The sequence below is a fragment of the Neolamprologus multifasciatus genome, chromosome 18 (genome assembly GCF_963576455.1).
Source record: "Neolamprologus multifasciatus chromosome 18, fNeoMul1.2, whole genome shotgun sequence".
Classification (NCBI taxonomy): domain Eukaryota; kingdom Metazoa; phylum Chordata; class Actinopteri; order Cichliformes; family Cichlidae; genus Neolamprologus; species Neolamprologus multifasciatus.
Genome location: NC_140456.1, coordinates 25,361,511 through 25,376,309, shown reverse-complemented (window position 1 = coordinate 25,376,309; position 14,799 = coordinate 25,361,511). Strand labels below are relative to the sequence as shown.

Sequence of the window (14,799 nt, the reverse complement as noted above, 5' to 3'; positions counted from 1 at the left end):
TATTCTCATGTTTGCAGCCACTGGGGTTCATCACAGCCCTAAATGTGCTTTTATTGAGCTCAGATGTAATTAAACAGAACCAAAACCCATTCTATCCAGCCTAATTAACTGCACTCCTCAGTAGTGGATAAAAACAGCCCGCATCGGTAATGACGTGCTTAACACCAAGTCGCAAATTGGCATATGAAAGCTCGTCCTTGCGATGGCCTCTTTTGTTCTGCTCGGTTCATTTCAGGGAAGAGAGATACTTCACCTTTTTTTCCTCATTTAATTAAAATGAGCTCAGAGAAGTAGACTTTTACAGGTTACAGTCATAAAGGATATACTCTCACTGCTAAACTTTATAAGGCATGCCTATTCTGCTGCTTGCTTGTAGTGCAAACATCTAATCAGCCAATTGCATGGCAGTAACTCAACACGTTTAGGTATGTAGACATGGTTAAGATGACCTGCTGAGCATCAGATTGGGAAAAAAATGGTGATTTTAAAAGAGGCACAGTCGTTGGCGTCAGCGGTTTTACTCGGGGATATGATGAAACAGGAGGTTTCCATTATGGATACACAGCTGACAAATCTGCAGCAAATGTGTGATGCTGTCATGTCGACATGAAGCAGAATCCCAGAGGAATGTTTCCCGTATCTTGCTGAATCCATGGCGCAAACAATTATGGAAGTTCCGAAGGTAAAAGGGGGGACCAATCAGATACTAGCAAAGTGTACCTAATGAAGTGGCTGGTGATAGTGTGGTTATATTACAGCGAGTAGGGCTGTGAGTCACATTAACAGCTGTAGAGACGGGAGTTATTTTCCTAGAGTAAATGGCTTGATTGATCTAAACAATTTCATTGGTATCTAATTATCTCCTGACTGACTGACCTTGTCTAAACTTCTGGCAGGATTATCACTGCTGATATTTGATATATAAATATGCTGCTGACTATCACAGAATTATAAGGAAACATTTTCGAAAGAATTTAACCACACACATTTTTTGTGCTAGTGTTGCTCTAGTGACCTTCAGTAGCGTTTTCACATGATCGCCTCAAAAAAACAGGCTAACGAGTATGCTGAAGAGCCCTTTTAGCCTCGTTCAACCTCAGTGTGTGAATGCGAGAGTGAATGAATAGTGGCATTGTAAAGCGCTTTGGGTGCCTTGAAAAGCGCTATAGAAATCCAATCCATTATTATTATTATTATTATTATAATAAGATTAACAGACAGTCCACATGGACACCTCAGCATGGATCCTCCAAGTCTCTACTGATCTCCACTGAAGCTCTAAATCTAAAACCTTCTCTAGGTGTTCATTTGAGCGAGGTCATACGTCATCACATAAAGATCGGATAGCAAATGTGCCCTCTTGATGATCACCAGGTGGGTCAATCCCTGGTCTAGCCAACTAGTCAACCCGGTGAATTGTTGCTGATAAACCTCAGCCTTAAAAGACTGCATTGCTATCCCAAGACATCCTAGCATGATTACAAGTATTAATACACAGTCATGGGCGAATACTGTTGGTCATTTGGACAGATGGAGTTGTTTGCAAATGGCTCAGTCAGTCACGGTTGTTCGACTGATAGAAGCCTGCTGGAAAGTCTTTGCAAGTGGATTAAGTACCTTAAACCTGACAGCTATCTTGCTTCATTCTACTGCTTAGTAAATGCAAATCCTCCTTGAGCTGACCAGGCGCTGGCGTGCTAAGGTGTCGCTTCATTGTGCTCTGGCCTCTCCTCAACACATCAGGTCAATGACACTTGGAGTAACTGTTATTAATGTAAGAGAGACCTTTGAGTTTGAGACAGCCCATCTGTGTCAGTCTCCATTCTCACAATATACTTAACCTCATCTCATTATGAAGCACATCATCCTCTTGGCAGGAAATCATATCTCCACTTCCATATCCTTCTTGTCTCCGATACTGCTCTGCGCCTTGACATTATCTCCTGTCCTAGTACATTTCCAGTTATCACTTTGCTATTAAAAGAGGACTGAGTAGCACTGTAGCTTTTAAGTTTCCATCTCTCCTCATCTTCTACTGCAACAGAAGTGGCCTTTAAGTTTACCGTTGTTGCAGAGCCAATTAGATTTCTAAGCTCAAACTCGTAACTCACTGCCGTTTGTTATTTTGGGAGTCGTGTCAGGATGATGGATATAAATTACCTTTTCAAAGTTCCGTGTCTGTTGAGTTTGATCGGATGATTAGTGTCCCTCACCAGTCTTCCTTCCCAGAACTCCCACTGAGCATCGCATGAACTTTCTATTGTTTCCAGTTCTTGGGCCTCGTGACTTTCATCATGAGGATAATTCCGTATTTCTGTGAGTGAAAATGAAACACATTGAATTTCTAATTTCTCTGATCTGTCCTTTAATGTCTTAATTTTAAAAAAATCTTTCAAAGGTAAATGATGATGCCTGCCTCGAAGTGTCACATTAAAGTCCCACAGGAGTCAATCATTACCCCGGTCTTGAGTGTCTGTAATTATTTGGGCGACGCTGTGATGTACCCTTTTTTTAATGGGCCAATTTGCATAGCCAGTGCGTAAACGCTGCATTTTGTTATGTTGATGGAAGCTGTGGGTAGAGGGCCCTTCATCTGTGCTGGTGTGGCACACTGATAACGCTGTTTCTTTCCGAAGTGATTTGTCAGTATTGAACAGATGGCTCATCTTTGTCTGCTTTCACATCCTGCTTCATCTAATCATTCATTAATTCTTTGTTCCATATTATTGACCCGGTGACATCATCTTTCCTCCTAGCTTCTACCCCTCATCATGTATACAAATGAGTTTTTTCCTCTGCGCTGTGCGTCACCTAAAGTTGAGACGAGACATCCGGGCGGAAGGTTCTCGTGGCTTTCGGCACGCCTCGTTACTCGAATTGTTCGCCCCGACACTTTTACTGCGATGTATACACAGAAGACCTTTGCCTCCCGGGGGCCGGTTGCACTATAGGAATCCAAAGAAGACAAGACTCGGTGTGATCTTTTCTTTCTGAGTGGGCCTGCTGACACATCTTACAAGCAGCACTGATATTCAAAATCAGGTCTGTTTTAATGGTGCACACCATAAAAAGATATTGTAAACATGTCATATGTACTCATTGTGCATCAAAAAGTAATTAAAGCAATACGTAAACAATAGCACCGCTTATACCAGCAAAGCAGAAAATGAATGGGACTGAGCAATAACCATATGTCAAATTATGCTGCAGTGAAGACTTAAGCAATATGTAGAGTTACTAGTCATGTACATTGTATACAAGTCCATAATATACGTATCAATATATGTGGAACCTCTGTGGCAACTGCTACATAATATCAGTGATTCTTTAGTGTTTTCAGAATATAATGTAAATACTTGTGAGGCATGTGTGTCATGATTAGCGTCCGTAGTGGTTATAAATATCAAACCGTTTCATGTACACTTCGTTGGCTTTCATTCACAGACAAATGTATTCAGTGTTACTGCTGCTAGGAATGTGTTAATGGGCTGTAGAGCAGCATATAGGCAAGCCTGGAAATATTATTCATTGCATTACACAGTATGTATGTAATAAATACATTCACCTCCATTTCCAATAGAAAACGTTTACTTTTGATGCATTTGATGCGTTGCCAGTGCATAAAAATGCTGCTACATCATCTATGTGGCAGTGCAGTAACCTCAGTGTGTGGTCTTGTTGGTCTTCACTCTGAATGTAATTTGAGTTATTGTTGTTTTTACACTCTGGGACTTGTTGATAAAAATGATTATAGAGTAAAAGCATGCAGGATGGAACCATCTTTTAGCTCATCCGGCTGAAGCACCGTCTGTTTCTGTCCATCCACAGTTCACAAGACCTGCTGCTCCCCCTACAGTATTTGTCAGATTTTAGTGTAATATTTGTAGTTTTGTGGGCAATAGCCTAGTGAATTGTGTTTATTGTGAGTCAGATCAGCTGCTAAGACATAGATTCTGGTTGTGTTCGAGATCTATATGAATGCAGGAACATCGTTTTCCATAATGTTAGTGGTGCTTGGTGCAGAACTCTTGTTTATTCAGTTTTTCCTTTACTTCCTTTGTCTCCTAAAGGCTCAAAAGGCTCCAGAAGTCATTTTGTTACTTTGGGGTGTTTTTTCACGCAGGGTGCTGCGTTGAGTCATCTGGAAGCTCCTCGAGTGTTCTCTCCAGCTGTTAGAGTAGCAGGTAATGTGGCTAAACATTTCTCTGAACCTGGTGGACATGAGGTTGTAGAGGATGGGGTTGACGGCGGAGCTCAGGTAGAAGAGAACTCCAGAGATGACGTGGACATGCTCGAAGATCCTGCGGTGCTGCTCGTATGATATGTTGATGTAGCTCCACATCAAGCGATCGATGTGGAAGGGAGCCCAACACAGGCCAAAGACAACCACCAGCACACCTAGAGCAGATGGAACAATGGATGGGATTCATGGGGCACATAAATTATGTTTTGGGACACCAGTAAAGTCTCTAATGGCAGATGACTAGTTAAGCAAAATATTGTAAATAATCTTAAAATAATGAATTTAAACACAAACATTTCAGAAATGTTGACTATGGGGTCTTGGTTTTTGTAGGGTTAGGGTTGTTGCCAATTTAATTTAGAATAAAAATATAGGAAAATAACACCTACATAGCATTTTGGTTACTTGCACGTTTCGTTTGCTCAGCCTCTGCCTGTGGGAGCTGGAGATACTTTCAGAGCCGAAGCCACAGTTAGTATCCACCGTGGTCAGCACCCTCTCCCTGCGCAGCCTCAGGCCAATGAGCAGGTAGAGAACACTAATGATCAGCATGGGGAGCAGGAAGAAGACCAGCGTGGAGATCAGGATGATTAAGTTGTACATCCAGATGGGTTTGACCAGATCTGAGGATATATATAAGATAGGATAGCAAGAGAAACAGAATAAATCTGAGCAGTGCAAATGAAAATGTCTAACACAGACTTTAACCTGGCAGCTTTCTTCGACGTTTCTCATGTCACATCATGTACACAGTACTGGTTGCTAGGGAAAAATATTTGTTTCCCGACTAGTTGGAAGTGTTTCCTGGAGGATGCTTGCTCTGGCTGGGTGAAATCCAGACAAAGACGGTGCTGCATCAAAAACCTCTGAGAGATTGCTTTGATTTCTAGCAGATTGTAACTGCTGCCTGTAGTTTTTCATGTTTCTTTGCAGACGCTTGCTAACCGCTACTCAAGCTGGAGTAAAACTTGAAAAAGTGAGACACAAAATGGAGTAGATTCACCTTTAGATTAAAGGTTGTGCCTCAGCACTACAGTCAACATGCTTCAAAATGCATCATTTTTACTCTGAAGGCAAATGGTCTTCATTTTCAGTTTGTGCCATCCTTTTAGCAGATTACCTACACCTTAGAGAGTAGCTGGCCAGTGCTTCACATCCATGCAAACTTTGGGTGATCACAGCAATAAGACAGCGACCGAAGCAATCGTGAGGAGGGTTTCGTGAACTGTTCGAAGAAGATGTATTTTCCCCTAGTGATGGGTCTGCGAGACTGGGCTTTAGCAGGCATTTTCCTAGCAACCTCCAGCAACTAATGGGGGAGTACTCAATTTTCTTTCACAAACGGTGGTTGGCACAGTCACAACCTGGTCTCTAAGCCCGTGTGACTGGGTCCTATATCATTTTCTCCATTGTCACTATGGCTATCACATCCAAAATGGCCAACAAGTTCATGTCATATGATTAGCAGTCTGTGAAACTCTATTAGCATAAAGTAATGGTTGCTTGTGGACATGTCTGAACCTGTCCTACCTTCGTTTTGCTCTAGGCCAAACTATTTCAAGTAGAAAGAAGACGTCTAAAGCAAATTCTCTTCTATCTGTCTGTTGTATATTCAAAACGGCAACTTCATACAATGCTTCAGCTTGATTCCCCGAATATTATCCAGAGCTCATGCTTGAAAATGATTATAGATCACAATTCCAGGTATACCGTTACTTTTAACTGTTAATTCGCGAGCTGGGACCACATCCTCATTTAGGTTTGACAGTGTTTCTAGAAGATAATAGCAGATGGTTTGAGCGTAAATTGAAGGTGCGGTTTGGGAAAGGCCTCAGACGGGACTGACGGCGGCTCCTGGGTCAGGCAGATCCCCATGTTTTAATGAGAAGTGAATTCATTGAAAAACGGAGGGAGGATGGGACATGAAAACAAGAATGAATAGCTTGTAGTGCTCAGGAGGTCAGATGTATGGAGGTGTGGTCCTGCTCCTTAAATTCAGGTAAATTATTTCCAATACGCAGTCAGGTTTCTGGGGTTTTTTGTTGTTTTTTTACCCAAACTATATAACCATGAAAATGTCTGGTAATGGTCTGTTAGAAAAACCACTACTTTGTTCCAGACTGAAATATTGCAAGAGCTATAACGTAGATTGCCTCTTGCAATATTAAAGCTACTTTCAGCTGCTCTCTTAGTCATAAAGGGTCATAACAGCAGGTTGTTCTCCATATTTGATTTAGCAGTTATATGCCAGATACCCTTCCTGATACAACCCCCTAGGGATTTGTGGTCTCATAATCTGGCAAGCCAGGTTAATACTGCTGCTACCAAAGTGTAGTATCACGTACTGTATCCAGTGTACTGGGACGAACTTTACAGTAGTGATCCCAGACAAGATTTACTGATATTGTTCAGGACTTGAGTAAAGTGTTTCAACAGTGATTGAATGAATAATCACTGTTACAGATGGCATCCAGTTATCTATGTGCAGCTCAGAAAGGTTCGCTTTTTCTATCTAGCACCATCACCAAGCCCAACACTTCGGTTTATGAATGAAAACCATTGGTTTTTGACATCTTAGTGTACTGAGTGGTAAAGAGTAACCCTTATACCTGCTTTACATCAGCAGGTGAACATGCTTACATTACCAGAGAGCTTCTAGCATATCTGCAGACCGTATAAAGTAAAACTAAAATATAAATTCTGTACATACGGCAGATAGCAGATCGGGGAAACTGACGACCAAACTTTGGCGGCAGCACTTCGATCCCATGCAGACTGGTGTTTGGCAAAGCGCACAGCATGGACAGCCCCCACAACATGAGGATGACCCTCTTAACGTGAGCACGTGTGGTCAAATGCTTGACTTTGAGGGGGTGCACCACCGCCACGTAGCGCTCCACGCTGAGCGCAGTGACATTGAGGATGGAAGCAAAGCAGACAGTTTCAAATAGGAAGGTTTTAAAATAGCATCCCCCTTCTCCGAGCAGGAAGGGGTAGTTCTGCCACATCTCGTAGATCTCTAACGGCATCCCCAGAAGCAGCACCAGCAGGTCGGACGCAGCCAGGCTCAGCAAGTAGTAATTGGTTGGCGTTTGCATCACCTTGTAGCGTAAAATGACCGCACAGGTCAGGGAATTGCCCAGGACACCCACGATGAAGATGGTCAGGTAAGTGACACAGACAGGGAGAAACATGGGGGATTTTGATTCCCCCAGAATTTTGGATAGGTACTTGTCCTCAGTCAAGCAAAGCATTTCTTCCAGATCTTCTTGAGTGGCGTTCGTCAACACCCAGGACATATTCATTCCACACACCACAGCAGAATCGGGGCATCCTAAGTCACTGAGTTCTCTGTCACCAGTTAAAATGGCTGCAAGAGAGTTGAAGGTGCAGTTAGGTATCGGCATCGTGGTGACTGAACAGCAGGGACCTCAACTAATATAAACCTGATGGAAAAAGAAAAAGGAGACAGTGTGAATTTTAAAGGATTCCTTAAACACTCGTGCGTCAGAAAAGGGTAAAGGCTCTTTAAGCTGCAGCCTTATTCACAATGTGGTTCGACAAAACAGATGGATCTGCATACTTGATTTGACATATTGTTACACCAGATGCCCTTCCTGACATAACCCTCCCAGAGATTTGTAGCTCCTTCTGTTCTGAAAGGATCTTTTATATGTTAGGTGAGCGCATTATCCACTACACTATGGAGCCAGTCAGGAATCTGTAAAAGTAGAAAGTAGGAAGTTTGATATTTAACATCTGATGGGATCAACTAGTGTTGTGATTTTTAAAATATCTGAATTAAAAATGTAAACAGTTCATAATTAACGGTTGTTGAAGTTAAATAATACATTCATCTAAGAGGCAGGGGTGATGATACTGAACATGCTGCTCCTTTGTATCTTGAGAACTATAGGATCCTGCTGTTTGAAGCTTGGCAATTAGCTTTCTATATAAGACGTAGCCCCCATGATATCATGTATCAGTCAGTGCGCTGCAGTTTTGGCCAAGAACTACATGTCATCAGCTAATATTAGCTGCATTCATAGTGTGGCACATTAGTAACAGATGTAAATAGAATAATAGCAGAAATTCCCTCACTGAAGTTGGAGTGCAGACTTTCTTTAACTATCTCATCGACAGCACAACTGCACCGTGAACCCTATTATCTGTCAGCGACTTCAATTAACTGAGGTGACACCAAGCAGACAGCTAGATGATAGCTGCCTGTCGCTCACTCACGCATAATCACATGTAATTTTAGACCTCAGTATAATTAAGACATCTAATTTAAAAAGAATCCCCGCAAAGTAGTCTCATGGCATTACAGGTTGGCTTCAGCCCAGGCAGCTGTTGCTGGAGAATAAATGCAGGCATACCTTGTCCTTGGCTACTGTAATGTCCAACCTTGACATGATAAAATTTCAAGCCTCTGATTTAAAAAAGTAGAAGAAACTTAGGTTCAAGTACAAAAGAAAGAAGTAAGCTCAGTGACATAGGATGTTTGCATCCTATGTGTTTTGTATCTCTACATAAAGAAAAGACAGTTGTTGGCTTTCATCTATAGCAGCAACAGCCCAATCAGTTCACTGAATCCCTGATATGATAAGAATGTTCAGCACATGCGTTCTAATTATCTTTAATATGTTTAATATCCTCTCTGGTCCTCTCGACAAAAATTGATTTTACGATTAACAGCGCTGTCACAATATTGCCCTGTTAGAAATTTATGTTCAGCAGAATACAGACGCCAGGGAGGCTGTTTAGATGTGTTTAGGCTGTGTTTGGATTCCCCCACGGGGATTTCTATATCGTTGTAACAGGCAGTGGAGTTGTTAAGATAACTTCAAATGAGGTACAAACAAAAAGGACAAACACTCACCTGCAGTTTGTGGTCTTTATACTCGTCTTATCTACAGGATTCGCAAGAGATGAAGAAATGAAGGAAGGTGGGTGATTGTCATGTTTCTCTGCATCCTGGATCTTTTTTCTGACACTTTATCTTGAGCGCCTTGGTGCCTTAGTGCGTCACAACTGGCTCGGCTTCCCGTATTTGATGGCTGGTGTTCAGCCCGCCTCTCTCTCTCTCTCTCTCTCTCTCTCTCTCTCTGTCTCCATCTCTCTTTATCCCTGGAATATCTTCTCGCATCCATCCATCACTACATGCTTTATCTTTCTCCTCCAATTCAACTTGTTTTCATCTTTTCTTCTCATCTTACTCCCGACACCGTGATACACACTTTCATGAACCTAGCCTGCACAGACACTACCTGCCTTGTGATCCTGCATTATATTGCTTTCACAGATATTGCACCGGTGAGAAAATTAAAGGTGAGATTGCTTTGACCCTAAAGCCTGCGAGCTGAGTACAAGTATGTGTGATATATGTGTGTGTGTGGATGTGCTCCCGTTTCCACTCATTTCAAATCAAAGATAAAACTAACACTCTTTTTCATTAGTAGAATCGGCAGCAACTGGCGAGGTGCACATCTGGAAACAAGAAAAAAAGGCTGTAAAAATATGAAATAAGAGTTTTTCCCATCAGAAAAGGCGAAAAAGCTTTTGTTTTGATTTGTGCAACAGCTTTTTCTTAAATACTTTTTGCAATTTTGAAAAAAACAAAACAAAAACAAATGTTAAAGAACCTACAGTCTGCAGAAGACAAATGTGAATGTCTTGGATGTACCTCGGTGATCGATAATTGTGACGTGCATGTTGGCATGACCGCTTTGCCGTTGATGTTCATGTCCCTCACACGATGAATCATAACTACTTTGCTAATCTCTAATCTTTTTTCCCATCAGTGTATTAAGATTTAAACTGGTCCAGAATGTTAGTTTTTGGTATATTTTAACTATAAGATGCTCCTTTTAGCTGTTCCCTTACACTTGTTTCATGTTCCCTCAGTTGTGTCCATTTGCATAGTTATTTGTCTATGCAAATGTGTTCGCATGCAGTCGTCCAAAAACCCACATAGTTTGACTGTGCATTGGTCAAATGATGATTGGTTGATGAGTGGGCTGGAACAAGGAATGGAGCAACAGTGGAGTTCACCAGGAACACGAGAAACGGGGGCTGCACTGGACACGTTTTATTGTTTCAGCTTTTTGTAGTTTATCATTTCACTCTGGGTGGTGGACCACCTAAAACACAAGCAAGAGTGGCTCACCGTCCAGTTGTACCACATACCTTTGGCACTGCCTCCACCTGGCAACAGGCGCTCTCTGCAGGAAGATGAGCAGTCTGCAGCACCCCACGGTCTACCAACGCACTGCCAATGCTCAGCCCATTAGGATGCTTCTGCTGTGCTTCTAAAACAGACATGTTGTAACTGTTTGCTGTCACCAGGGGTCAGTGTCACAAACAACCCATCTGTGGGTTACTCTTGTTCGTGGTGGTGTTGATCCAACATATTAACCACATGCCAGGGTGAATCAAAGACATACTTGCTCAATATTAGCATTTTAGCGCTATGCAGCTGTTAGCATTTAGCTTGAAATAACCTACTAGTGTCACTAACAATATTGGGTGTAACTATTTACCATGCAGTGACACACAAGGATTTTTATAGAAAGTGAAGAAGTCAACCTATCCCACTCTTTAGCAAGACACGTAGGACCAGATTAAAACTTGCTACCCTCCAATCAGTCTCCTGTCCAGTCCTGTGAAACATTACTGCTTTCAAATCACAGCTACTAATAAAAAAAAAGGCAACAGCTGACTGAAGAAATTTGCTCGCATAAGTAAGCAGGAGATAGGAAAGAAATGACAGAAACGCCTACAACTACAACAACGTCTTGCTCTTTGCAAGCATCTCCACAGACAGCATGCTAATGCTAAGCAGGCAAAGAACCCAGAGTGATGATAAAGCTGATTGAATGCAGACCCCAACCAAACAGCCGGAACCTGAATTTCAACAGGTAACAAACGGATGAGCAGTCAGACTGCATCCTCTGTTTCTACCTGTTCATATTTCTAAAGTAGAATCACCGTGACAGCAACGTTATAGTCTCTTTGTGCTGGTTTTCATCTTTGCTTTGTGTTGTTGGCTTTGTGTTCATACCCAAATACTAAGACAAATATCATATGTGTCCTCATTAGGATAGGGATTTGTGTTGGACTGTAATACAAATCACGTTGTCTTGGTCATTATGAGACAATGTGTTTCAGGTCAGTTTACAGAGAAATGCAAAAGTAATGTAACGAGTAGTATAACACCTTACTTTCTCCTGGATTGTTGTACAAAAAGGCAAGAATGCGATGGTAAAGTGCAAACTCCGTTCGACTCGACTATCACCATTTGTACCAATGCAGCTTTAAATGTTTCTAAGCAAAGGCAACATAACAGCCCAACCAAGAGTGATGCACGAGCTGAGTGCACGATGATCTTAACCAAGAAGTAAAAGCTTGATTGTCAGCAGGTAAGAAAATCATGGGTGACAAGTGAGGTTTTACTGTTATGAGATTTTTCCTTGAAGTTCTCTTCTACTATCTCTGCTGTTAGTTTTGCCTTAAAATGTATATACAAAAACAAAGCTCTGATATATATGACCTCCTAAGTTCCACAATGAGGAACTTTAAGCAAATTGCCAGTGAGACATTTTCTCCTTAGGGATTCAGACAAAAACACTGTTGTTATATAGCAACACAGCGATCTTGTAAGCAACCAGTCACATAATCAATTACAGGAGAAAAACCTTTAAAGGCAAACCACTCCGCTTCTTTCGTCAAGTACAGTTAATCGCAAGATAAACAGTAGTAGTACAAAGTACTTGTTGGATGATATTGCATTGTATTGCAGCAGCCTCAACCACCCACTTTTGTGGTACCCCCCCCCCCCCCCCCCCCCCTCACTGGCTCTGTTCCAGGAAATGAGAGCTGTGAATTTTTTCTTGCCGTGCCGCTTTCAGCGTGAACGTGTCCTCTCTGAACTGAGCAATTAGTGAGTCGTAACGAGGGATAAAATCACCAACCCTGCATCTCTTTCTGCTAGACCAGTAATAAGTACAGTGGTCTGTAATGTACTATTAACATGTAGTACGGCATGTTTTTAACATCAGACCTCGAGCTTAATCCAAGCACCGCTTAATCAGCACAGTCTCGTTACACCTTATTTCATCACTCACTGCTACAGTATGAAAAACAGGGTTGATGTATTTTAACGTGGGTCCTTGATTTTAAGTGGCTTGTGGGGTTTTTTTGTGTTTTGTCTTCCTGCATTAGGCTGAGGATATGTGAGTCATCAAGTGTGTTCTTGTGCTGTATCGGGAAGGGAAGTACTCCAGTTCTAAAGGCTGAGACGAGTGCTTTTATTACTGCAAACCAAAAGAGTCATTAGCCAGAAATCCAGGATTTAAGTCTATTTTTGCATTTGTGCAGAGAAGAGAAACTATTCCGTACGTGAGGATTGTCTAGCTGATGCAGCAGCTCACTGAGAAACATCCTACACAATACATTTACAGACTAGCAAGGATGGAGACAGATAAATCATCAGCGATGCTTCTGTCAGAGAGCAGAAATTTTTGCCTGTTGCACACGATCGTATGACTGTGGCTTGCCCCCCCGTCCACTCCTCCTCATAACCCTGCCTCCCTCTGCGATGGTGACTAATTCAATCATTGCTTTTAATCCTGATGCTGGAGTCCAACACTTTCATAGCAGGGAACCGATATGTTCCTGTTGGTGCCCCCTTTTAGCCAAGTGTTAATTTGGATTCTGTGACAGGGGGCCAGCAGCAAAATGTTTTAAATGAGAGTGGACTAAACTGTGACCTCAAGAGGGAAAGTCATAATGAAAGCTGATGTGGTGAAGGATGGTTTCACAGACACTGAAAATCCCATTTTTCTGTTATATAGTCCCTGTCAGTGCATACAGATTTGGTCTTTCAGCTTGTCCCTGTTTTTCTTTGTTTTTGATATTCAAGGCTCAGTATTACTAGCCTCCATTGCTCAGTGAATAGCTAAATAGTGCTTTTATTTTGATCTACATGTGGGTACTTCCCTGTGGGGACTATAGACAGTTTAAAGGGCAGATGTAACTTTTGGGTCTGAAAAGTAAAGCTAAGGAGTGCCTTAAATTTACGTTTTTTTAAAGGCCGGGGGATGCAAACACTTTCATTCCAATAGGACTTACTCATGGGACGATGGCCTTCAGTCAACCCCTTTCTAATGAGTTTATTGCCTCAGACATCATTTATTCTATATGACTCCACTTTGTCCATTTTGAAAATGTTGGTCAGTCTAAGTGTCATTTTAGGGCAAGTAACCAGATTAAAAGTCAGACAGGACTAAAAATGCTTCATGTAAACATGCCAAACAAGACATTCGGACCCGATCACGCTCCTTTGGATCAAAAGTTCCTTCTGATAGGGACAGGTTGGTTATATCGATCGATAATCAGATTGGTTTGCATGGATACACTTCTGAAATGATCTCTACTGCACGTCTATACGTTGACGTACTGTTTTTTGAAGCCATTTGAAAATGTATAACTGTAAGGTAACGTTTTCAGATATTTACATGGGCAAAAGTACAAAAGATACACTGAAAAAACATTAAAAATGCATTAAAAGTCTGAATATAAAAATTAAAAGTACTCATATCATTTTTTAACTCGCACTTTAAAATAAAGCCAGCATTTTGTTTTTGTTACTGATGATAATAGAGCCCATCTGTTGCAGATCACACTGCAGCTAATGATAATTTTCATTACAGACTAATCTATTCTCAATTAACTGATTGCTTGGATTGTAAAACTTCAGAAAATGGTTTTAGATAACAAAGCGAGACCATTGCAGGGATACTTTGTCTAACAAGCAACCCAAATCCCCAAATTGCACATCCAAAAACTGGAACTAAGGATAAAAGTCTTAAACACAAAAAAGAGAGAGAGATCATTTTGAATTCATGTGTAATCAATCAGTGAAGCACCCCAGCTTTTATTCTCTTTCACCTGCAATCTTAAGCTCTATAAACTCTGAATACATCTTGTTGACAAACTAGTACAGTCATATAAATAAAGGATTAAAAAGTTGCCAACAAGACTTCCCTTTGAAATGAAGTGGAGTAGAGGTGTAAACACAAAACGGTAAACACTCCAATCCTTTGCTAGGGTGCAGAAGTGAAACAGTTTGCTTACCTTTCATATCCTATATATGCATAAACAGAAACTTATTTATCCAAGCATTTTGTCAGGTATGAATGTTCAGAAGAACTCAAAATTAGACAGGGAGCAAGTCGAGTTCATATGTTTCAGCACTGAGAAAACCGTGCGGCTCAATTAGCTCGTGCTTCAGCACCACCGCCCACAGACAGCTGCAGTAAGGTGCAAAAGGTGAATTGTTGTCTTTCTTACAAGAGAAAAACACAAGCATAGAATAGACACAGAAGTAAAACATTATAAGGACTATTTAGGCAGAGTGTAGGCAGTGACAGATGCAGCTATCAGTCTTTTCAAGATTTTCTTATTTAATCACTAGTGTACATATATTTATATTTCTAGATACATATATATTTAGTCATCTTTTCTCTTTTACCATGTCTCTCTAATATTTTGCT

The 14,799-nt window shown here is 41.3% G+C and overlaps 1 protein-coding gene across 2 annotated transcripts; it reads right to left on the bottom strand.

Moving 5' to 3' along the window:
• Positions 1-1,100: 1,100 nt before the first annotated feature.
• Positions 1,101-11,786, bottom strand: LOC146498078 (neuromedin-U receptor 1-like). Of its 2 annotated transcripts, XM_085139206.1 has the most exons (4): positions 9,126-11,786; positions 6,954-7,689; positions 4,633-4,866; positions 1,101-4,398 (listed from the first exon to the last, which is right to left on the bottom strand). In XM_085139206.1, exons 2-4 carry the CDS (start codon positions 7,648-7,650, stop codon positions 4,073-4,075), a joined length of 1,257 nt encoding a protein of 418 aa, XP_084995332.1. In that variant the 5' UTR covers positions 7,651-7,689; positions 9,126-11,786; the 3' UTR covers positions 1,101-4,072. The 2 variants fall into 2 exon arrangements, with proteins under 2 accessions (XP_084995332.1, XP_084995333.1); XM_085139207.1 differs by having other exon boundaries at positions 6,954-11,786.
• Between the last annotated feature and the right edge of the window lie 3,013 nt (positions 11,787-14,799).